Here is a 20725-nt window from a genome sequence, read left to right as displayed (position 1 = left end):
TTCCTCCCTCTACCCACCCAGTTCCCCCAGTAGAACCCTGAACAAAAACAAAGAACTGCAGCATAAAGAAAAGGTCTGGCTTGGTTCTGCTGCACAGGAACAATATAATGGGGGTTCATTCATTCAAAGGCACGGGGATCACGGGGGTCATTACCACAGCGCCCGTCCAACACAGAGCAGCCTAGGGCCCACTCTACAGCCATTAGACCACAGAGCGGGACCCCAGCCGGCCCATTAAGAACGAGCACCGCAGCAACAGCGCCCCCTACAGGCGGAGCCGGTAGTACCCCAGAACAATGGATCCCAAGAGGAAACACTGAATTATGAAAAATGAAAAAATTTTAATAAAATAACAATAACAAATATAATATAAGATATATCAATATAATTAATTTAAATAAATAAATAAATAAAAAAGGAGAAAAAAAGAAAAATAATAAAAGAAACAATACGTAAAATGATTAAAATGTAACCTTAAATATCATAAATATAATAACAATAAAAAGGGTAGTATATTAAACATTCAAAGACACTTCAATCACTTTCCTTCTGCGTTCTGATGCTCAGTTTAAACTGCAGCAGATCGTCTCTAGACCATGTCTACATGACTAAATGCTTTAAGTTGCTGTCATGCGATTGGCTGATTAGACATTTTAGTTAACGTGCAGTTTGTCACGTGTGCCCAATAAAGTGACCATGGAGACCATATTTAAGAATGTATTCTTATGTTCTCTGCATTATGTTTTGATGTCCCCCCCTCCCTTTAATTCACTTCTGGTTCTTTCCCGTCTCCGCATGATGAAGCACCTCAGAGCCTGAGGGTGTAAAGAAAGAGTCATTGTAGAAATCACATTAATCAAATTAACGTAATGGGAAGAAATCTTTTAAAGAGGATTTCAAACTACTTTCATACTTTAGGACTAATGATGGATCTGTCTGATTTCAGTTCAGGTCGTGAACCCTGGAGCCACGAGCAAAGAAAGATTTTTTTTTTAGAAAAATTCACATCAGGCTGAAACACGAAAGGAATTTTTCTGACATTGTTTGTGAAGTAAAGATTGTTTTTCTGAGAAAAGTTTGATTGATTCTGATAAGAAGGTGAAAGGATGAAAGCTGCTTTTCCACACCGGAATGTTCAGGTTATTTGGGTCAGAGCCGTGTGTGAACTTTCCCCACAGACGTGTTGCAGCAGACATGTAAAGGAGAAGATGCAGAGCATGCTGAGGTCCACCTGAGCCAATGCAGAAACGGGAGCAAATGTGAGAAATGGACCAATCGTTACCATTCAATATCCAAAAACAGTTTTTAGAAAATGAAAGGGGATCAAACTGAGGGGATGTAGGAACTGGTCAAATCCACAAAGAAAAGTTTCTGTGTGTCGGTGTGTGGCCCTAAACTTTGGAACGGGTTCAGTAATGAGCTCAAACAATGTTCAAATATCCAAATATTCAAGAAAATGTATAAAGAAACTCTGATTTCAGATGAAGATAAGAGGATTTAAGGATCAACAGGTGATTGAGTAATTCCAAATCCATGTGTGAACTTGATTGTGGTGAAATAATCAAAGCTCTTTTAATTACAATCAATGAGTGTTACATTGTAATGTGCAATAATAATTACTGAAAGGTTTTAATTACAATCAATAACTATTGATTTTGTTTACTTGATCTGCAATGTGTAGCAATAATTACTGGTTTATTGTGATCATGTGTTCTAATGAGAATCAATTATTATTACATATCTGTATCGTTACTGTTTACTGAAATCATGAATGAATGTTTTCTGAAGTTCATCAATCATTTCTAGGCACTGGATTTTGTTATTTCAAGAGAATCTATCTGATCAGAACCGGATTACAAAAACTGTTAAACTATCAAATGAATGAACTCAGTAGGGGGGGGATTATATAAGCTTTCTCCTTCCCACTCCTTTTCAAGCAATAAATCAAACTCTATTATACTTTAGTTAATGATCACTGTATTTATTTAGGCAAATGTGATTCAAGTGAGGTTTTTGTTTTGTTTTATTTTATTTCTTTTTAATCTATGCATTTCATCATTTCTGTAATGAATTTGATAAATATATGTAAATTCTTTATTGTTTTGACTACAATGCTTGAAATAAATCAATAAATCAAATCAAAATCAAAAATAGTGTAAATTCCCCTTTTTTGAAAGTCAGGCTGAACACAGAAAGTGTGCCATTATTTGCAAAAATAGATTCTTAAGAAAGTAAAAAGACATTGTTTCGAGAAAATGTGTCTTATTTCCTGTCTTGCAAGAAAAATAAACATGTCAAGGAAGTATCTTAACAGCAAAATAATCTCAGTTTCAGAAAGCGTGCAAAATGACTACAATATATTTCTAAAATAAGGATTCTTTAGACCATTTTTCTTACAAAATTGACAGAATTTATTGCTTATTTTTAGTTTATTTTCTTCAAACGTTAAGAATTCTTGACATACTTTTATTGGGGCTGTTTTTGCAGTGCATGTGAAAAACACCAACAGGCTCCTTGCAGTCCACAGGATTTGTGAGGGTTGAAAAAAAGACAAATCTGTATGACACGCCTGCATCTCCCCTTCATCACCCTTATTTACCCTTACATGTGGTTTAAGTGTTCACCATGACCTTTTGCCCGCAGCATGCCCTTAGAAAAAATGTGCATGTCAATTTTTTGAGCTCATCCACCTTGATCCGACTTCTGCTGACCACATGTGTGTCCTGTACAGGTTTGTCACCCTCAGACAGCCTGTATCCACTTATAAGTACAGTTGTGACTGAGACTTAGTATGCTGGTGCCTGTGCACCGATGCCCTGAAGGACCATGAAGAGAATCACATGGACATAATCTGCTTTAGAGAGACAAAAGCAAGTGGTGCTCCAATAGATAAGTTACCTTTTTCTTCTGCCTCCAGTTGAAAAGGGTTTTCTTCTCCCCTCCTTGCTTGTTGTGTATGACAGGAGGGAATTACGCCAAAACAACACATCCTCCTCCATAAACCATTGACTTCATTGGAGCTGCAAGGTTTCCTGTCTGCAGTTTGTTCCTGCTGATCTGATGCTCACAGGCAGTCTGAGTCTGGGTTCTGAAGCATAATGGCACATCTTGACCTTCATAGACTGAGTCATTTAGAGACATGTAATCTCTTCCCATGACTGTGGATGGAGAGAAGGGAAAGCAAAGGAAGAAGAAAGAAGAGGTGAGCCTGTGAAACCAAAGAGAAAACAAGTCTTTTTTAAAGGTCAGACCTGTGTAGTGCACATACAACATGTTTGCTTTGTTACTAAATGATTTTAAATACTGTGTTCTGTAGTTCTGAGTTCACGAATATGAGAACACAGAAGAATCTTCTTCACACTCATTCATTTGTCCCGCTCATCGTTGTCACCATTGACTAAGTGAGAGTGGAATAAAAATGTGACTCTTTAAAGGAGGAGGACTGGAAAAAAACTGGATCTGGAATAATGCGCCATGAAAAAGGGATAGACTCCATCCTCAAATGTGTCAGGAGGTCAATCTATCAATCAATCAGACATTAAAACATAACCCAGTACACCCCTTACACCCCCCCCCCCCCTCTGGTCTTCACTCATAGTCAGGCGACGGAGACCCCGGCTAATCTTCACCTTTAAGGCGTTTCTTAAACTGCCTCAATACCTGTTCTATCTCCTGCTAACTGCATGGACTAATATTCAAAACTCTCTGCATCTATGTGACCTAATGCCTTTGAAATGGTTTAAAACAAAGTTTTTTGGGCTTTTAGAAGAAATATGCACATGTCACTCTTGACCTGGCTGAATAATTCATGACTGAACCAAATTGTTGTATTTTAATTTGAAAAAGAGATCTAATCTCAATGGGACTTCCAGGTAAAATAAAGGTCAAATGAAAAATATCAATAAAAAATTCCCCGTTAACACATACAGCCCATAACCTCACACACAATGAATACTTATCATCAAAGCAACTTCAGGCTTGTCTCTGCTTTGAGGAAACAATAAATTGTGAATCCATTCGTACCAGGAGCAGCTCAGCCACAGGAACAGCGTCACAGAGCCCACCTGGACTGGGACAGCATCAGGGTCCACTCCACAATGCTGCACAGTTCAAATGAAATACACAAGAATATAAAATAAATACAGTGAAATACATGAAATAATGTATAGTAAAACCACTAAAAAATAAATCAGCTGGTAGAATGATCTAAAAGTAAAATTTTGAAAGCTCCTCCTGTAAGTCCCTCCTGAAAGACTGAAAGCGTTTTTGAGGACTCATGTGCATCAAAGGCGTGGTCTGTCCTGCCTTTGGCTGCTATGCAAGCCAGAACATGGGGGAGCAGCAGCCTGGCTCTAAATCAACCAGAGCTCTCCCTGCAAAGCCCTGGTTCTGACTGCGCTCTGTCTGAGCTGCAGGTGCAGGTGAGGAGTTCCTGCTACTCCAACAGTTCAGACGATCATCGTGGAAGCTGCTTTTTTCAGGCAACACCAGCCTCATGGACGTCCACCATTTGAGGTTCATCTGAGCCCAAAACATTAATGAAAATTCACAGGAAAGCAAACATTTCCTTACAAAATTTTATTAAATCCCTTTACAGTTATTTACTGAAAATGACAATAGAATTTAAAACTTAAAAAGATCTGAATGTGACATTGATCATTGAAATAAAGGACAAGGAGAGGGAAAGCTTTAGGACGCCAGAGAAGAAGGAATGGAAAGAGAGATGATGGTAGAAAGAGAAGAAGACAGGGAATTGTGGGTAGACGGGGGTGAAAGGAGAGGCCGTCCTTTGCAGAGTGTGTAAAGGTCAATTAGACAGTTCCCGGGCTGCTGTCCAACAGAGTTACACGGCATATGGATGCATCTTCAATCCCAGGCAGAGATATGAACACAGGCCAGACCATCAGCAGGAGCTCCAAGTCATCTGATGACAGCCTGCAGCAAAAATGCCCATTTTGATTCCTTCAGCGTTTTGCAAACCTGTACGGACCGTACCAACGTGAAGGATAACCAGTGGGAGGGGAGAGGGGGAACAGCTCAGATGAAAGAGGGATGAGAGGACGAGGACACACTCAAGGGGTCGTCTCCCATGGCAACCGTCTTTTTCTGATGGAAACACACACACCTACCAGTCATGAATATTCATAGAAGCAAAGGCAGGGAGCTTCATACTGTATTCATGCAATTTTCAATAAAGCATATTTCAATTAGGGGGAGAGAGAGAGATTCATTAATTAATGATTTTTCAATTATCAAAGATGTCTTTGTAAAAGATGGGATCTTATCCCACAATCCTTTGCAGCCACAACATGTAAAGCAAGAATTGATGGTTATGACAAAGAATGTCTCTGGACACATTGGTCCAAGTAACTTTAGTCCGTTAATTTTTAATTTTTTTCCTTGTTTCATTTGATCCTCCATAATTCACAGCATCAAAGTTTTTATATTGCCAAGAGATAATTTGGGGACATATGCAAAATATGGCTTCATTTTAAAAATAATAACCATCAATAACCCTCCCAAAGACTTTGGAAGCTTCACCTGAAATTACTTCAGTTCAGTTTCTAAATTTGGTGATTTCTGGATTCAGGTTTAACCAAGAGGTGAGAAAGACTAAACTCAGCTTTAACCCAAGCAGGTCCAGATCTTACCTCAATATCCAGTTTATGTAACTTTATATTTAATAAATTACGTTTTTATTAACTAAAATGATATCTAACGCAGTCAAACTTGTATGATTGTCTAAACAATAAGAATCAACACTATTAAGCAATCAGAAGGAGACAGGAGCGTTTGTGACCCTTGTGCTGTCCTAGGCACTTCACCATTGGGAGTTGGGTCATCTAGACCCACTAGACAGAGCTCTGAACCTTTTTTCTTCAATGATTTGTGATCTTCACTGGTGTCCATGGATTACATGAAATCTTTCCACCTTTATCCACCTTTGTCATGGTAGGGAGAACACGTCAATGGAAGGGGGGGGGGGGGGGGGGGGTCATCTAAGACAGCACAAGGGGTAAATGCATCTTAGGGAGCCACTCCTTCATTACCCGGGCAGTGTGTTTGGGATGGTTATCATGCTGAAAGACCCAGCCATGTTTCATCCTTAATGCTGATGGAAGGAGGTTTTGACTCTAAATCTGACCAGACATGGTCGCATTCATTCTTTCCTTTACACAGATCAGTCCAGTGTCAATCAATCAAGTGATCCAGTGTCATGGATGATTTTTGCTGAGTTTTTTTCTCTTTTGTTTCTAACTAAATCTGTATCGCACAGTGTTTTCTTTCTGTCATTTGGATTTGTTTCAATCATGATCCTAGAAAATGTGTTTCAGTGGTCGTGCTTAAACAACCAAGTGAAGAATAAGGAAGAATAAGTAAGTTTGTATCTCTGCAGGACCAAACTACTCACTCCGACTGTTTTATTTTTGTATCTTTGTTTTATTTAGAGGTTTGCCTTGGAATGAAGGACACACACACAACCACACACACACACACACACACTAACACTCTTGCAGATGAAACTTGAAAGTGTGTTCGGAGTCTGCTGACGGTTAAAATTGCTGCTCTGTCTCTGAACCTGAAACATGTCTTCAGAAAGGACTCAATGAGACCATAAATCCAGCAGCAGATGTCGACCTTCACACACTGCCACAACTTTCACAGCTTCACCTAAGATTACTTCACTTTATGCAAGGTTCAGATTTGGAAATGACAGAAAAACAGGAATTTTCACCGTTAACTTTATCCTGACCTTGATCAGTGACCCTGTAGCCTCCAGTGATCTAAACTGGTCCTCATTTTCTGCACCATGCAGGCAAACCAGCTGTCCTGCTGGACGCAGAAAACATCTCATCTGCAAATCCAACAAAAATGAGAGAGTTTAGATTTCAGGGTTAAAGATTTTTGAATTGATTTAAACTCCCAAAGTATTACTTTAACATGTTCAGACTTAATATTAGTCTCTTTGGAATTGAGGGGGAAAGGGTTCAAATACTCCACCAGAGACATGAATTATTTCCACCTCAAGTCTTTAGAGTCTTGTTGGTGTTGGGGTAAACCAAACAGAATTGATTGTGCATGAGTTAATTAAAATCTTTATGGACACAATTAAACTCCACCCACTAATTCAATCTCTTCAGTTGAATATGCAGGCGCCCCTTTCTATCCTTCAAAACCAACTGCTTAATACCGAATGATGATAGCTGCAGTTGGAATATAGTCATTTCAGATGAATTGTGCACTTTTATTATGAAAATATTTTCCAACTTAGCTGATTAGCCTGCTTACAGCCCACTATGAAAAGGTCCTAGCATTTCAAAGTTGTTTCCAATCAGCAAACTTTTTTTTTTTGGAGTTACTGAGATTTTTCTGCCTCTAGAAGGAAAAATTATTTACAAAGATGCCGAAAAAGAATGAAGAAACTCTCACTGACCAGCCAAGAACAGAAAATGACCATGTTATCAGATAATAGTTATTATTTTAAAAGCAATCAAGTATGAACCTATCAGAATAGATCATTTAATTAAAAATAGCCACGTTTTGATTTTATAATTGTTGACACATTTAGATTTGTTCTTTTATGAAGGCATATAGTCCACCTTAAAGGTTGACCATTAAAGGATTTAAAATAGGAGGAACTCTTCTATTTATACATAGTTTATGGTTTTGTGCTGATCACCAGTTTCTTCTCAGATTTTTTTTCTTTACAGTTTTTTTTACTCTTAATTTTGGATTCTGAGGATTTCAACTCAAGCTGCAGTTCTGGAGCATCAACTACAATTCTGGATGATATAAAAAAAACGTTATCTCTTTATATGTTTTTTTTTCAGTGTTATGAAAAGTTTACTCCTTATTTTCATTTTTTATATAGTAATACATTTAACGTGTTTTTTATGTTAGGTGGTGGAAGACATCCTTAGGACCAAATCAGAGGGAGAAGATCAAGAGACAGAACGTCTGGCAGATGATGACGGATTCTGAACATGACTAATTCACATTTAGTGTTTTCACATCATTTTGTTCATAATAAATACAACGGCAGAAGTGATGTGTTGATGACAGTAAATACTTGTCGTTTCAGGCCCTCACCCACCCGGCCAAAGCAATCAGAGAACAGTGCACTCTTGGAAAACTGAATTTAGCATACGATCCTAAGAATATATTCATGCAAACCTTTCTTTTTTAAATTGAGAGAAGATGACAATTTAGGAACACTTCACTGACGCTGCAAGCAACACATAGCCTGGCGTTTGAAAACAGTTAAGAGGAAGATGCTGCTGCACCACCCACACGGCCTGTTGATGAAGCTTCTGGTGGAGCAAAATGCCAAACGGTTATTACTGTTGAAAGACAGCTGGGCGGGGATTCTTGTCAGGAGGGTACATCTCTGCTCAGCCAACAGAATCCACAAATGAAGAAAAATCCCTTTAAATATTGACAAAAGCATAAAGGATCTGGAGCAGAGCTGCTGGTCTACTCTCAACCTTCCAGGATTCTTGGATAAAAAAGGAATGTTAAGTTATATGTACTGAACATGGCATAGGACTTTGATATTTCTTTCTTTTAAAATGTTTGAATATTTTTTCCCCTGTAGAATTGGTGCAAGATTTCTCTGTTGTTTGAAATGAATATTCAACATTCATGTTGCGGATGAACATTGATATATTGCAACTTATTTTTAAATCTGTTAATTCAAATTGAAAGTGAGTAGAACTCTAAAAGAGGCTTAAAATTAGACTGCAGGAGGTAACTGGAAGTGTTGTATGGAACTCCTATAGGATGCTTCAACTTTCTCCCACAATCTAACAACACGCTTCATAGGTTAGTGGGTTACTCCAAAGTGTCCCTAGGTGTGCATGTGTGAGTGTGACCTCGAAAAGGATAAAGAGGGTTAGGAAAAAGGATGGAATTATTGTTTTTAAATGTTAAAAACATCCTTCTGTTTAAAAACATCACCTTCAAAAATCAAACCTTCATTCTGAAGGTGATAAAATGTGTTTTTTATTTAGAAATGAAGATTTTTGTTAAAAAAGAAAGCAAATGTTAAATTCAGACAGTGTCAAACACCAACAGTTTTCCCATTGAAAACTGCTGCAGAAGCAGAATTATACCCTATTTTTTGGGGTAAAAAAGTTTATGATGTTCAACATGTGTGAACATGGATCCTACTGGAGACGATGTTCAGGTTGGAAGGAGCTGAGGAAGCATGAACTGGACCACAAACACTACTAGAGGCCAGCTAATCCTCGGTCAAGTTTACATCAATTTATCCCCGAAATTGAAATTGTTATTAAAGTAAAAAAAAAACAAGATGAACATTAAAATAAACGCAAATGAATTGATTTAAACTCTAAATGTTATTCCGTGCTTAAAGAATTTGCTTTTTATTCTTTCAATCCCCTGCAGACTTGCACGCGCACAGAGAGGCGGCACGACTCTGGCGCGCGCACGGGACTTGATTGGCAAGCAGCCACGTCTAATCGGGTCAAAAAGGCCCGCCCTGAAGCGTGGAGCGGGCCAATGGCGGCGCGGCGGAGGCGGCGCTTGAGGGTGGGCAGCGGCAGCGGTTCATTCATGTTCAGAGAGAAAGGTGCGCTCCTCCGCTGCTCTGCAGCAGAATCCCTCCGCCTCCTCCTCAGCCGCGCCGCCGCTCCTTCAGTCACACAGGTGAGTGGACGTCTCTTTGTTTGCGTCGCGCGCGCCCTGCGCTCATCTTCACCCGTGGCTCACAGAAACAGTCCAAATGAGTTTTTTGTTTACCTGAGACAAGCAGAAGGTCATCCTCTGCTGAAAGCTCTGAAGCAGGAAGTGCAGGGCTGTGACTCAGGTCTGTGTGGATCCTGTTGATCAGATCTGCTTGCTGAAGGACTCTTTCACCAGAAGAATGTAGAGAACTGTCTGCTGCAGTGAGCAAAGCCACGGCGGGAAATGCGGGAACTACAGCTTGCAGATCATGGCTCTCCCTCTGAGCTCAGAGAGCAGCAGTGATGCAGAAGAGCTGGAGTGAAAGTCGGCTGGAGCTGTCCTGCCTGTGCAGATCATCAGGAAACATCCAAACATGGACATGAACACAGACTTTTAGCTTCTTCCCCAGTGAGATGCGAGGAGAACATCCTCTGATGATTAGAACCACCTTTGTGTTTAAATGCCTGCAGAATTTGATGCAACTTTATTATTCATAACATACCAGTGTGTCCATCTTCCGCATGAGTGTGTATGTGAGTGTTCTGGCTTATGGGTAGACGTCATCATGTTGCTGTGGATTTTTTTTTTCATCAGATCAGCCAATATTTACAATATCAATTCTTCTTCTTTTTCTTCTTTGTAATAAAACACCAGTTCAAATAAAGTAGAAATTCCTCTTCAGGATTTACAAAAAAACAAAAACAAATCAGTACCAGAAGGCAGCTCCGCTTTAATCACACTAAATTCAATTCACGTTAAATGAATTTAACCTCTTCAGACCCAAGGCTTTGTTTGATATGCTTTAAAAAAAATTGTAGTCACAGGGCCCCAGGTAATTGGAATTAACTACAGTGAAAATAAATCCAGTATGTGATGTTCCTTGAATGTAGACACCAGGTCTCAAGAGGTTAATTCAACTGGATAACAAAAATCAAAAAGTGAGCAGCTTCTTTTATCCAGAATGCTTTTAGCCAGTGAATAAGACACAGAAAAGTGCACACAACAGTGTGGCACCTTAGAGTTCAGTGTAGCGGCTGCTCCATGATGGAGGAACTCTGTTTATGTCCTGTTTGAACAACCCAGTCTCATCCTAAAATGTGTAGTGGGTTGGTTTGAAACAGAGTCTGGAAAAAAAGAGCGCAGTTTCTACTCTGTCCTTGTTCAGATCAGCTGGTGAGGTGGGGGAGGCGGAGTCTCCCCTGCTCTCAGAATGGGTTTCTTAAATCATGGTAGCAAAGGACTGAAATATATTTATAGTAAGTAGCTCAGAAACCTTTGTGTAAACAGTTAATGAAAAAATACTCCTTTGCCTTGTAGTGGTACAGCTCAACTCGTAGATTGTAAAACTCCTATATTGATGATATTTATAGTAATAATAAACCTTTCTACTGTCTGCACCACGGGGTACAGTCCAACGGGTTCAGTCTTTTCTTTATCCGTGGAGCGGCGACCTCTGAAATCTCTGAGCCAGAGAATACTCTTGGAGTGTTTTTGGAGACTTCTGTGAGGCTGATATAGAGCGCAAAAACTGATGAGGTCCTCCATTGGTGGACTGGAGCCCTTATCTCCAGTTCTGTTCAAATCTTCGTTTCCAGCCTCTTAACCAAAACTCAAAGCCAACAAAACCGTTGACTTTGATCTGGTTTGATCCCGTCTGCTTTATACAGGTCTTTCCAATCAAATTCTCATAAAAATAAGTCCAGACCCCAAAGTCTTTTCCAATACAGAGTCGTCTCCCGTTCAAATTTTTCTCAGAGGTCTAAGGAAAGGTTGTGGCTTAAGTGCCAACTGCATTATTGTGGCCTATAGGGCAGATTTCCTTTCCTGCTTGTCTCATGGCACAGACAGGCCTGGGTAAATGAATTGCTGATGCCAGCTGATGGGGGCTGCTCCTCCTTTTTGTTCTTTCACACATGACAGTTGGTCACAGCGTCCTCCGCTTTCACAGGTAGAGCTGAAAGGTGTGACCCAGGGAGACACTAAACCCTGCACAGTGACTGGTGGGGTTCCTCAGAGGTCAGTTCCTGGACCCACTCTGCTCACTGTCTAAGTGTTCCTCTTGGGCGTGGAAACTCCTTCCATCGCAATACTGATGGTACTCACACTAGAGCTGCCCACAGCTCTGTCAGCGTGCCTGGAGAACTAAAGGCATAACAATGACAAGACCCAGGTTATGCTCAATGGCACTTCGTCCAGACTCCCTTTTTAGACCTCCTCTAAAAAGGGAATTCAATGTCTGACCACGTCATTTCTTGAACAGTTAGAAACAAGGTAAAAAAAACAACAACAACCACTGGCATTTAAGCATCATCACATCATCTCAAAGTCTTTTTTTATCATTTAAGACATGTTTATAAACTCCGCCCCACCTTTCTTCTGCAACAGTAGGAAGCTAACCCACGCCTGTGTCTCCTCAAGACTGGACTTTTGCAAAGCCTTTCTTGTTGGATCTTCTGGGAGGAGGATCCAAGAGTTTCACCACATCCAGAACAATGCTACCAGAATTCTGAGGAAACTAAGATAATCTGATTACTGACTAGATACTGTCTTTTTCCCAGAATACCTTTCTCCATCTCCAACCATCTTTTTCTGATTTATTGAGAAATCCAAGTATTGTGTTAAAGTATTTTTAAGCTTTTCTACATTTTCCCGAGTACTGTATAATATTCTGGAACATATAAATGAAGAGCATCAGTCACAGCAGGTTACTGGCTTCAGTACAACACACCTCTGAGGTCATACTTGTTGACGATGAGGAACATATTATAAAGCTAAACTATATATATTTTTTTTAATTCTCCTGTGTTTCCTTTTGTTAATCTGTCATATCTAACTCAAGTCTAAGTATGTGTGACTGTTCTTACAACTCACCAATATTTCAATTTGAAGATATTTCACAGGAACACTGGAGAGATTTATTAAACAGAAGGAAGTGAATAATAATGTATAATCTGACAGAAAAAATCCTTTGGAGATTAGGCGTTGGAACACCATCTTGCACGCTCAGCCTCTGGTGCAGAACCAGTCCAGACGCTGAGGACGGTCATGTAACTAATGAAGCCTTCCAGGGGCAGAATGAGGTGGAGAATGGGCTGGAGGGGGGTTTGTGTAATTGCCTGGAAGGTGGACGGAGACACAGGCATCTTTTTTTTTTTCTGCCTGGGTGCTCAGGGAAAGGTCCGGTCTGTAATCTGTGCTTCCGGCTCTGATCCTGCAGAGGAAGTCTCAGAGGTGGAGCATGAAAGGGTGAGGCGGAACAGTGAAACATCTGAGTGGTGCAGCAGAGACATGGTGCTGCTGCAGTCTTCTGTTATAAGATGGTTGGTTTAACTGTTTATTGACAATCACGAGCCTGTTTTACTGATTTATTTTCATGGTGCAAGTACTACTGCAGGAGACATTTACAGAGGAAAACACACTTCTAACCGCAGATATTCTCTATGAAGCTATCACGGTTCATAATCAAAATCTGTGTTTGAAAGAGGAATCATGAGACTGTCATGTCCGTGCACATGAGCACGTGCGTTTGCCTGCTGTACTGCGTGATCAGAGACATCAAAGAGATGGAAGTTGATCAATAAAGTTTTCCGGTGCTGCAGCACACAGACATACAGTAAAGTCCATCTGATCCACTTGCTGACCCCACAGATTTGCACCATTTTGACATTTCACACCAACCGTCTCCAACTGTGAGTGCATGCACTAGTAGCGACAGTCCAGTGTGAGCACCATGCACTAAATCCACTTTCAAAAACCCATTCAGTGCATTCCTGGAGCGTGCCACACATGCCCGGTGTGTGGAACTAGAGTGGGTTCACCATGAGAGAGGGAGCTAAGAGACTGATTCCAGCTGTCCATAATGGCACTGTGAAAGTGTCTGGTGATGAAATAGAAAGGAGGGGGAAACGGACTGTGATTGGCTGGAAAAAGGCAGGCTTTGTTTGCTATTGGACCAAAGCAGTGGGAAAGCAAGGACTGATATGTCAGTGTGGGGACTAAAGTGGAAGCAGCTCAAGCGCTTCTGATGTGAAGGAAACTAAACTTCCTTATCCAGATAGCATCAAGGCTTTACAAAATACATGTCATTTAATTCAACTCTGATCTTCTATACATTTCAAGTGCAGTAATAAGCCAAATATGTTTAATCAGAGCAATGCAAACCTTAGAGAAAAACTGGACTGCTCCACGTTTCACCCACTACATGTTTTTTTTTATTTTATTAATGACTGTCAGGTGGTAATAACTGAGCTATGGTGTATCATGAAATGACCTGCAACTTTTATTTGTTTTATTTAACGTTTCAATTGTTGTTTCTAGAGGAACAAGTTGGGTGATAAAAGTTTAATTAAAATAATTATCAATTTATTTTTGAGTTTTTATGTTGTCATCCATTTATTTGACAGGGACAATAAAAAGTATCTCTGCATATGTACCAGAGTTAGCCAAAAGCCCATTTTAGCTGTAGTCCCTGGACGGGTGGCAATGTATTTAATGTATGTGATTACAATGGTAATATATTTTTTGCAGAGGTTTATCACACAAACAATCTGATATTGCCTCATGAACAAATGGCATTGGTTTATTATTAATATTATCTTCCACATTCCATTGTTATGGTATGTATGGAAAATCCTGTTAACAGCCCAGCTGGATTTTTTCTTTAATCAAAGCTAATCTTCACAGTCTGTTCAGATGTACCGGTAATAATTGATACTTGCAGTTAAGATGAAGTTACAACGGACGTGAGGGATTGAAGACCCAAAGACTTTTCTGTTTCTGGCACTCAGTGAAGCTGGAAAGACCATTAGATCCTCCTATTAGGGGGGGATGACAGATTTGTGTGCAGCAACAGGATGCAGTATCATGAAATTGTGTTTGTCTGCTTTTGTGTGTGTATGTATGCCTGCATGTGTTATTATTATTGTGTGTGTGTGCATGCATGTGTGTGTGGCTTAGATAAGCTGCTGCATGCAGCCCGTCTGCTTCTACGTCTGATTAATTCATTCATTGCTGTCATATGTTTTATTCAGTGAAACAGATGATGTAATATACTGATGATGAGGATGTCAGAAAATGATGAAGAGCCTTTTCCATTGTGATCAGCATTAAAGGAAGTGAATAAACTGCAGAACATTTATAGAAGACACAGCAGTGTGTCTGAAAATGGGTGGTGTGTCTCTCACACAACCTATTACCTGCTCACAGATGTTTACTTTTGGCTACTTTTGTTGTTAAGTGGAGTCGTTTGAACCTGTTTTAGCAGTTCTGCTTATGCATTGTTCTAGAGCAGGCAGCACTTTTTGTTTTATTCTCTGAGGTGTTCTATTTGTTGTCCTTTTTATCTCTTTCAAAATGTAGATTTTTGTGGTTCTACTTCTGCAGGAATTATAATAAAGTAGTGTCCATGGTTGGAACAACAAAAATGGAGTCGGTGTCAGCTCCAAATTTCACCTTCTGTTTTTTTTAGTGTTCTAGAAAGTTCATTATGAGAAAATACCTCTTGAATGACTGATTAGGATGTCATGTGACTGAGAACCAGTAATTAAGACAAAGACTAGGGCATGCCATAGGAACTTGCCTTCCTGTACTGGTAGTGCATCTCTCTCTGATTTTGAATCAAGCATCTCCACTGGGACCTAATGCATCCGAGGCAATGTTGTGCATGTTAGCAGGTTTCTGACTTTGTTTCTGGTGTGTTAGTGTCCACATTTAACACGTCATGCAGGTGTGTTACAATTAGCGCCGCACTCAAACATGAGTCACCCAGACGTCAGTGCAACAACTGCATCATTCAATTAAATACTGAGGTTTGAGATCTGGCAGATAAAGGCCAGCCGAGCCTTTGAGTCATCAGAGCACACTCATTTTGTTGTTTTGTCCCCTGCGCCTCTCTCCTGGCTTTGACACGCTGCCTGGTCTTAAATTAGCATTTGAACTGCGCTGAGGTGAGCTGTGTTTCTATAGCGATGTATCCTTCCTGCGTCTGTCTCCAGAGAGATGTTTGTAGATGAAGAGGATATGAAGGCCGTGCTGACGAGAGGAAACACCTCGACACAAACACTGCCATCACTCAGTGCTTTTTCTCTCTGCACGCTTGGCTGGAAGGGACAATGCAGTAGCTATTGCCTTTTTGCAAATGTAAATATGAAAACAATTCTGCACTTTTCTCCTGATCATACAATAGGCTAAAATGTGACATGACTGCAGTTTTAATGACATTTCTACTTGGTTTTCCTAGTTTTTATTTTCCCTTAAATCTGCTAAAAGTTATCAAACTTACATGAATACAACTTGAAAACCAAGCTCCTCCTTTCATCAGTCTGTCCATAGCTGTATCTGTAACACATATTGTTGCTGTATTTGTATAAGCATTTTGTTCAGGTAGAAAGGCATCACAGTGTTTCGGTCACTGAGGATGTATTCAGACTGGAAAAATCTGTCGGTTCAGAGTGAGTCCACTTCCAAATCCTGAACCTTGCATTTGGTCTGTATTCAGACTGCCTTTCAACCGGGCATTTCTGTTTGAACCTAAGCCTGTAAACAAAAGCATGTGACTAAAGATCTATTTTGTCATTGGCCAGGAATTACAAGGCAAAGGAACTAGAGAAAAGTATTAGAATTCCTGCACTTTGCAGTTCTTGTCATAATATTTCAGATATTCAAACTTCACTGTATATTTCGCTGATTAAATTTGAACGTCTGCACCACTTTTTACGTTGGTGCGGTGGAGACATGCTGTAAGGCGGTTACTGAGGAGAAAACGGCTAAGAAGGTACGCTGATAAATGTTGACGACATATAGATTGTCCGTGAAACAGTGTTAGAAGAATTTTGAATCACGCAAAAAAATGTTTTGATGAGCCTGCATTCATCCGACAACATTTCAATAAGTTGCTGTGTCCCATCGTCATGGTTGCTACCTTCATACTTTGTTTACATCCTGTCTGGTTCAGTTGTTCTGCTCTGAGCACAGAGCCCTGAGGAAACCCGGAGCGAACCGAAGCTCAGTCCAATTGGAAATTTTTTAGAGCAATCTGCTCAATCAGGTAATGAGGGTTAATATTGCAGGCTGAGTTTTCCCTTTAAAGATCACAGACAAACCTGTGAGGGTGAAGTTTATGACAGCATTGCATCTCCCAGGAAAGATGAGTTTGTGTTATCAGTCATGGTCATAACAGAGGATAAACTTTCACATATCTTTTTACAAATAGATGCGTCAACACAAATAAAGATATGCAAAAAAAAAAGTTTTTTTTTTTTTTTTTAATTCCAAAACTTTTGCCTAACAATCTGTCCTTCAGAAACACCTAGAATAAATTCTGCTGCTTCTTCTCAAATATTTTATCTTTTTTGCTCTGTCTGTATTTAAGATTTCATCTTCTAATGGCTGCATTTTGTTTCAAATAGGTTTTATTTGTTCTTGCTACCTTTCACATCTCCCTGCAGTTTTCACCTTTAGTAATCTACCTTTAAAACTAGTCTGGCTTTACACCTTGACAGACATCAGAATGGACATTCACTTCATGTTCTTCATATACTTGGACTTAAAATTCAAAGGTTCAGTTGTAGTTTGGAATTTGTGCTATTGTTGCATTTTGTGAAGACCTTCTTGCACTGACTTTGCATCAACTAATGAATAAATATTCTATAATAAGAGTAAATCACTATAAAAAAAGAGCTTTCTCCAGTCTTACTCTGAATAATTAACATCACACCAGACTGGAATTGAAATGACCAAAAGAATCACAATTTAGTTACCAAACAGAGTCAAAATCTATGAGCATTGTAATGCAAGTTACTCACAAACTTTAATTTAGATTACTTGTTACTGTTAGATGAAACATTCATGACTTTTAAAATCATGAGAATAATCTTTTTCTCTATACGAATAAAAGCTCAAGTGGTCCCATTTTTTGTCATATTAGTTGTAGTTTTATGGACAGAATAATGTTTTTAATTAAGGTTTATGGAGTAAAAACATGTCCTAACATCGGTATTTTGTTGTTGTTTTGGTCTGTATTGACATGTTTGTTGTCTAATAATGTTGGACAAAGAAAAACATGAATTAGCGAAGCAAAATCTCCAGTTAGCGCTTGGATTGTTTGGATTGGCTAAAGGCCATTTCTGCTGGATGGTGTTTTGGCAGAAAAAAATACCAACAAGCCTTTCTGTTTCTAATGTTTCGCATTCTTACTTTAATCGCTTTAATGCTGTAAAAATCACAAATGCAGACTGTGCGCAGTTTGGATTAGCTTTCCCCCTCACACACACATACACACACACCTGCACACATGCACACACAGGCACACACACACACTTAAAGTTTAATAATAATAATAATAATAATAATACATTTTATTTATAAGGCGCCTTTCTGGGCACTCAAGGTCGCCGCACAGCATGTATACAGTATAAAATACAATAAACACTTAAAACAACAACAACAATTTAAATAAATACAAAATTAAATAAAAAAATATAAAAACGTGAAAAGGTTAATGTTTAAGTGAATAGGCCATTTGGAAAAGATGAGTTTTTAGCTTTGATTTGAAATGTGGCAGTGTGTCAGTGTTGCGGAGGTCAGGGGGGAGTGAGTTCCAAAGCTGGGGAGCAGAGCAACTGAATGCCCGGCTCCCCATGGTGACAAGACGGGCGTAAGGGACAGAAAACTGGTTAGAAGAAGAGGAGCGGAGGGAGCGAGCAGGTATGGAGACATGAAGGAGGTCAGAGAGATATGGAGGTGCAAGGTTGTGAAAGGCTTTGAATGTGTAGAGCAAGATTTTGTATTGAATGCGGAATGGGATGGGTAGCCAGTGAAGCTGTTTACAACACAGTAGTGGATTGTAGGGCTGGTGTTTGACTAGTATCCCATTGATTGTTCCCCTATCACATCCGTTGTACTTTTTCCATCCTTTACAAAGGTTACCATGTTCATTCATCGTCACCGGCTCTTTCTGCTCTCATTGTTGCTCCGGTTCCAAACCATTCACAGCTCATGGGAGCAAATCTTTTCATGACTCCCCCTTATCACAGCAGTTATGATCAACACACACAAAATAGAACTTCTAGTTTAATTTCATTTCTTCAAACCATGGTAGTCTTTGAAGTATAATACTATATCAGTATTGAATTGCGGGCAAGTTTTAAAGTTGTTTCTTGCTGTTTAGTACATCATAGATGGTGCATTTGTAGAATATCATCACATAATATTAGTCTACATCAATCTTTACCAAACAAAGTACAGCAGGGATTCCTAAAGCCTGGGCTGTGGACCAGGACCAGTCCAAACGGTACTGGACCGCATGGAAAGAATAACATTATTTGATCCATGTACGTCTTTGTTTTCCTCGTCTGAGCTGGAATCTGTCTGCATCAAAACTGTACAGATGGATAGCTCCAATATTTTATGCCGTTTATGTTTCAACGTTAATGTTATGTTGGTGTTGTGAGGGTCTGTGAGCTAGTGTGATAGAATATAAACAAAGACATGATGGGATATCAGCAGAGGTTTGCTTCAGCAGTGGCCCCTCCCACAACTTAGAGGTGAATTTCTAACAAACGCTGCCGCTCTACAGAAACTGTCCTACAAAGCAACACAGCTATTTGGACTTTGCCTAAAACCAGCAGAATCATAATTAAAAGACCACTGGGAACGTTTGAAAATAGATCAACGGATGATCACAGTGGGACTTCAGAAAAATCATACACCAACTTTAGCCTGCTGGTTAAAAGGCCAAAGAAAATATTTTCTGATATTAATGCGGTTTGTGGTGCAAAAAAAGTAGAGAGCCTCTGAGTTTGGATATTAATTAATGTTTAGCAAGAAGTTTTTGCATAGGAGTCTGTGTTATGCTTCAGAGATATCTGGACCAAATCCATCTGCAAAGAATAAAGAATAAAGATTTATTTCTTTTTTTTTTTCATCTTCTTTTACCGTTTATCCCCTTACGGGGTCACAGGGTTGCCGGAGCCTATCCCGCCCACTTGGGCGTAGGCAAGGGATGCCCTGGACTGGTCGCCAGTCTGTCGCAGGGTAGAATATCCTCAATCACACATCCATTCACTCTCACACTCACACCTATGGACAATTTAGAGTTGCCAATCATCCTATGAAGCATGTTTTTGGACGGTGGGAGGAAGCCGGAGATGCCGGAGAAAACCCACCCATGCACGGGGAGAACATCTAAACTCCACACATAAAGGTCCCCTGTTGATGTGTTTTTCAGGTCCCCCAGCCGGGACTTGAACCGGGGGCCTTCTTGCTGTGAGGCAAGAGCGCTAACCACTGCGCCACCGTGCAGCCCAAGATTTATTTCTGTTGCAGAAAAATGTTCATGAATTAAGTCCATAATTGTTGACCGTCAGGTTCTGGGCTGATGACCTTTTGAGTTCTTTATTCAATGCTTTTTTTGGAATTAGAAAACTTGTTTTTTGCTTTTGTGTAGTTTTTTTAGTTAGCTCATTTTATGGAAGTTTATTTATTTCTTTTTTAATTAGACAGTGAAACTCTTAAAAAAGGACTCCAAAAAGCACCAAACTACACTCTTAATTCAGCAGGTAGACTTGCTTTACAATTAAAATCCAGTGCATCTATTGAATGTGACAGTTCTTGTTTATTTTATCAGTGCAAAGGTCATGTGTTAGCTTATAAAGTGCTGGCCATGCAGATCTTTGTTTCAGTATTGATCTATTGGTCAAAAGTAACAGATTATTTTCCAAAAACAAACATCTATGACAACAGCAGACCTTTGGGGTTTGTTTCTGTCTCCATGATTAAAGTTTAAAGGAATGAGTTGATTTGTGGGCTCTGCAGCGCCGTCTGGCTTATCCTAACAAAATGCCGTTTGGCTGAACTAAGCTCATAGAGGTCATCCACACAGGAATTAAGCGGGTGGTGTTTCTGAGTAATGAGCCATTTCAGGGCCATAAAACATAAAACTGCAGAGATGACCCCTCTGTGGGTTACAGAGGGGGAATGACGTCATTCACTGTCTCTGTGGTTTTTATATCTGCTATTTCAAATCTGTTTATGGTTCAAT

The 20725-nt window shown here is 39.7% G+C and overlaps 1 protein-coding gene and 1 long non-coding RNA gene across 2 annotated transcripts in view; one reads left to right on the top strand and one right to left on the bottom strand.

Annotated features, from left to right (window-relative positions):
* Positions 1 to 511: 511 nt before the first annotated feature.
* On the bottom strand, positions 512 to 10172 carry LOC144995113 (uncharacterized). Its single transcript, XR_013658751.1, has 3 exons — positions 9763 to 10172; positions 4024 to 4100; positions 512 to 3208 (listed from the first exon to the last, which is right to left on the bottom strand). It is a non-coding gene; the product is annotated as an uncharacterized LOC144995113 (long non-coding RNA).
* LOC101172667 (hippocalcin-like protein 4) overlaps positions 9508 to 20725 on the top strand; it is a 24425-nt gene continuing 13207 nt past the window's right edge. Inside the window, exon 1 of the mRNA XM_004074254.5 lies at positions 9508 to 9669. Coding sequence (XP_004074302.4) covers positions 9523 to 9669 — 147 coding nt within the window. The 5' untranslated portion in view covers positions 9508 to 9522. The remainder of the gene's footprint in view (positions 9670 to 20725) is intronic.

This window comes from Oryzias latipes, chromosome 11 (genome assembly GCF_053564925.1).
Source record: "Oryzias latipes strain Hd-rR chromosome 11, Olatipes_Hd-rR_3.1".
NCBI classification, from domain to species: domain Eukaryota; kingdom Metazoa; phylum Chordata; class Actinopteri; order Beloniformes; family Adrianichthyidae; genus Oryzias; species Oryzias latipes.
This window is presented reverse-complemented; position numbering and strand designations above follow the sequence as displayed.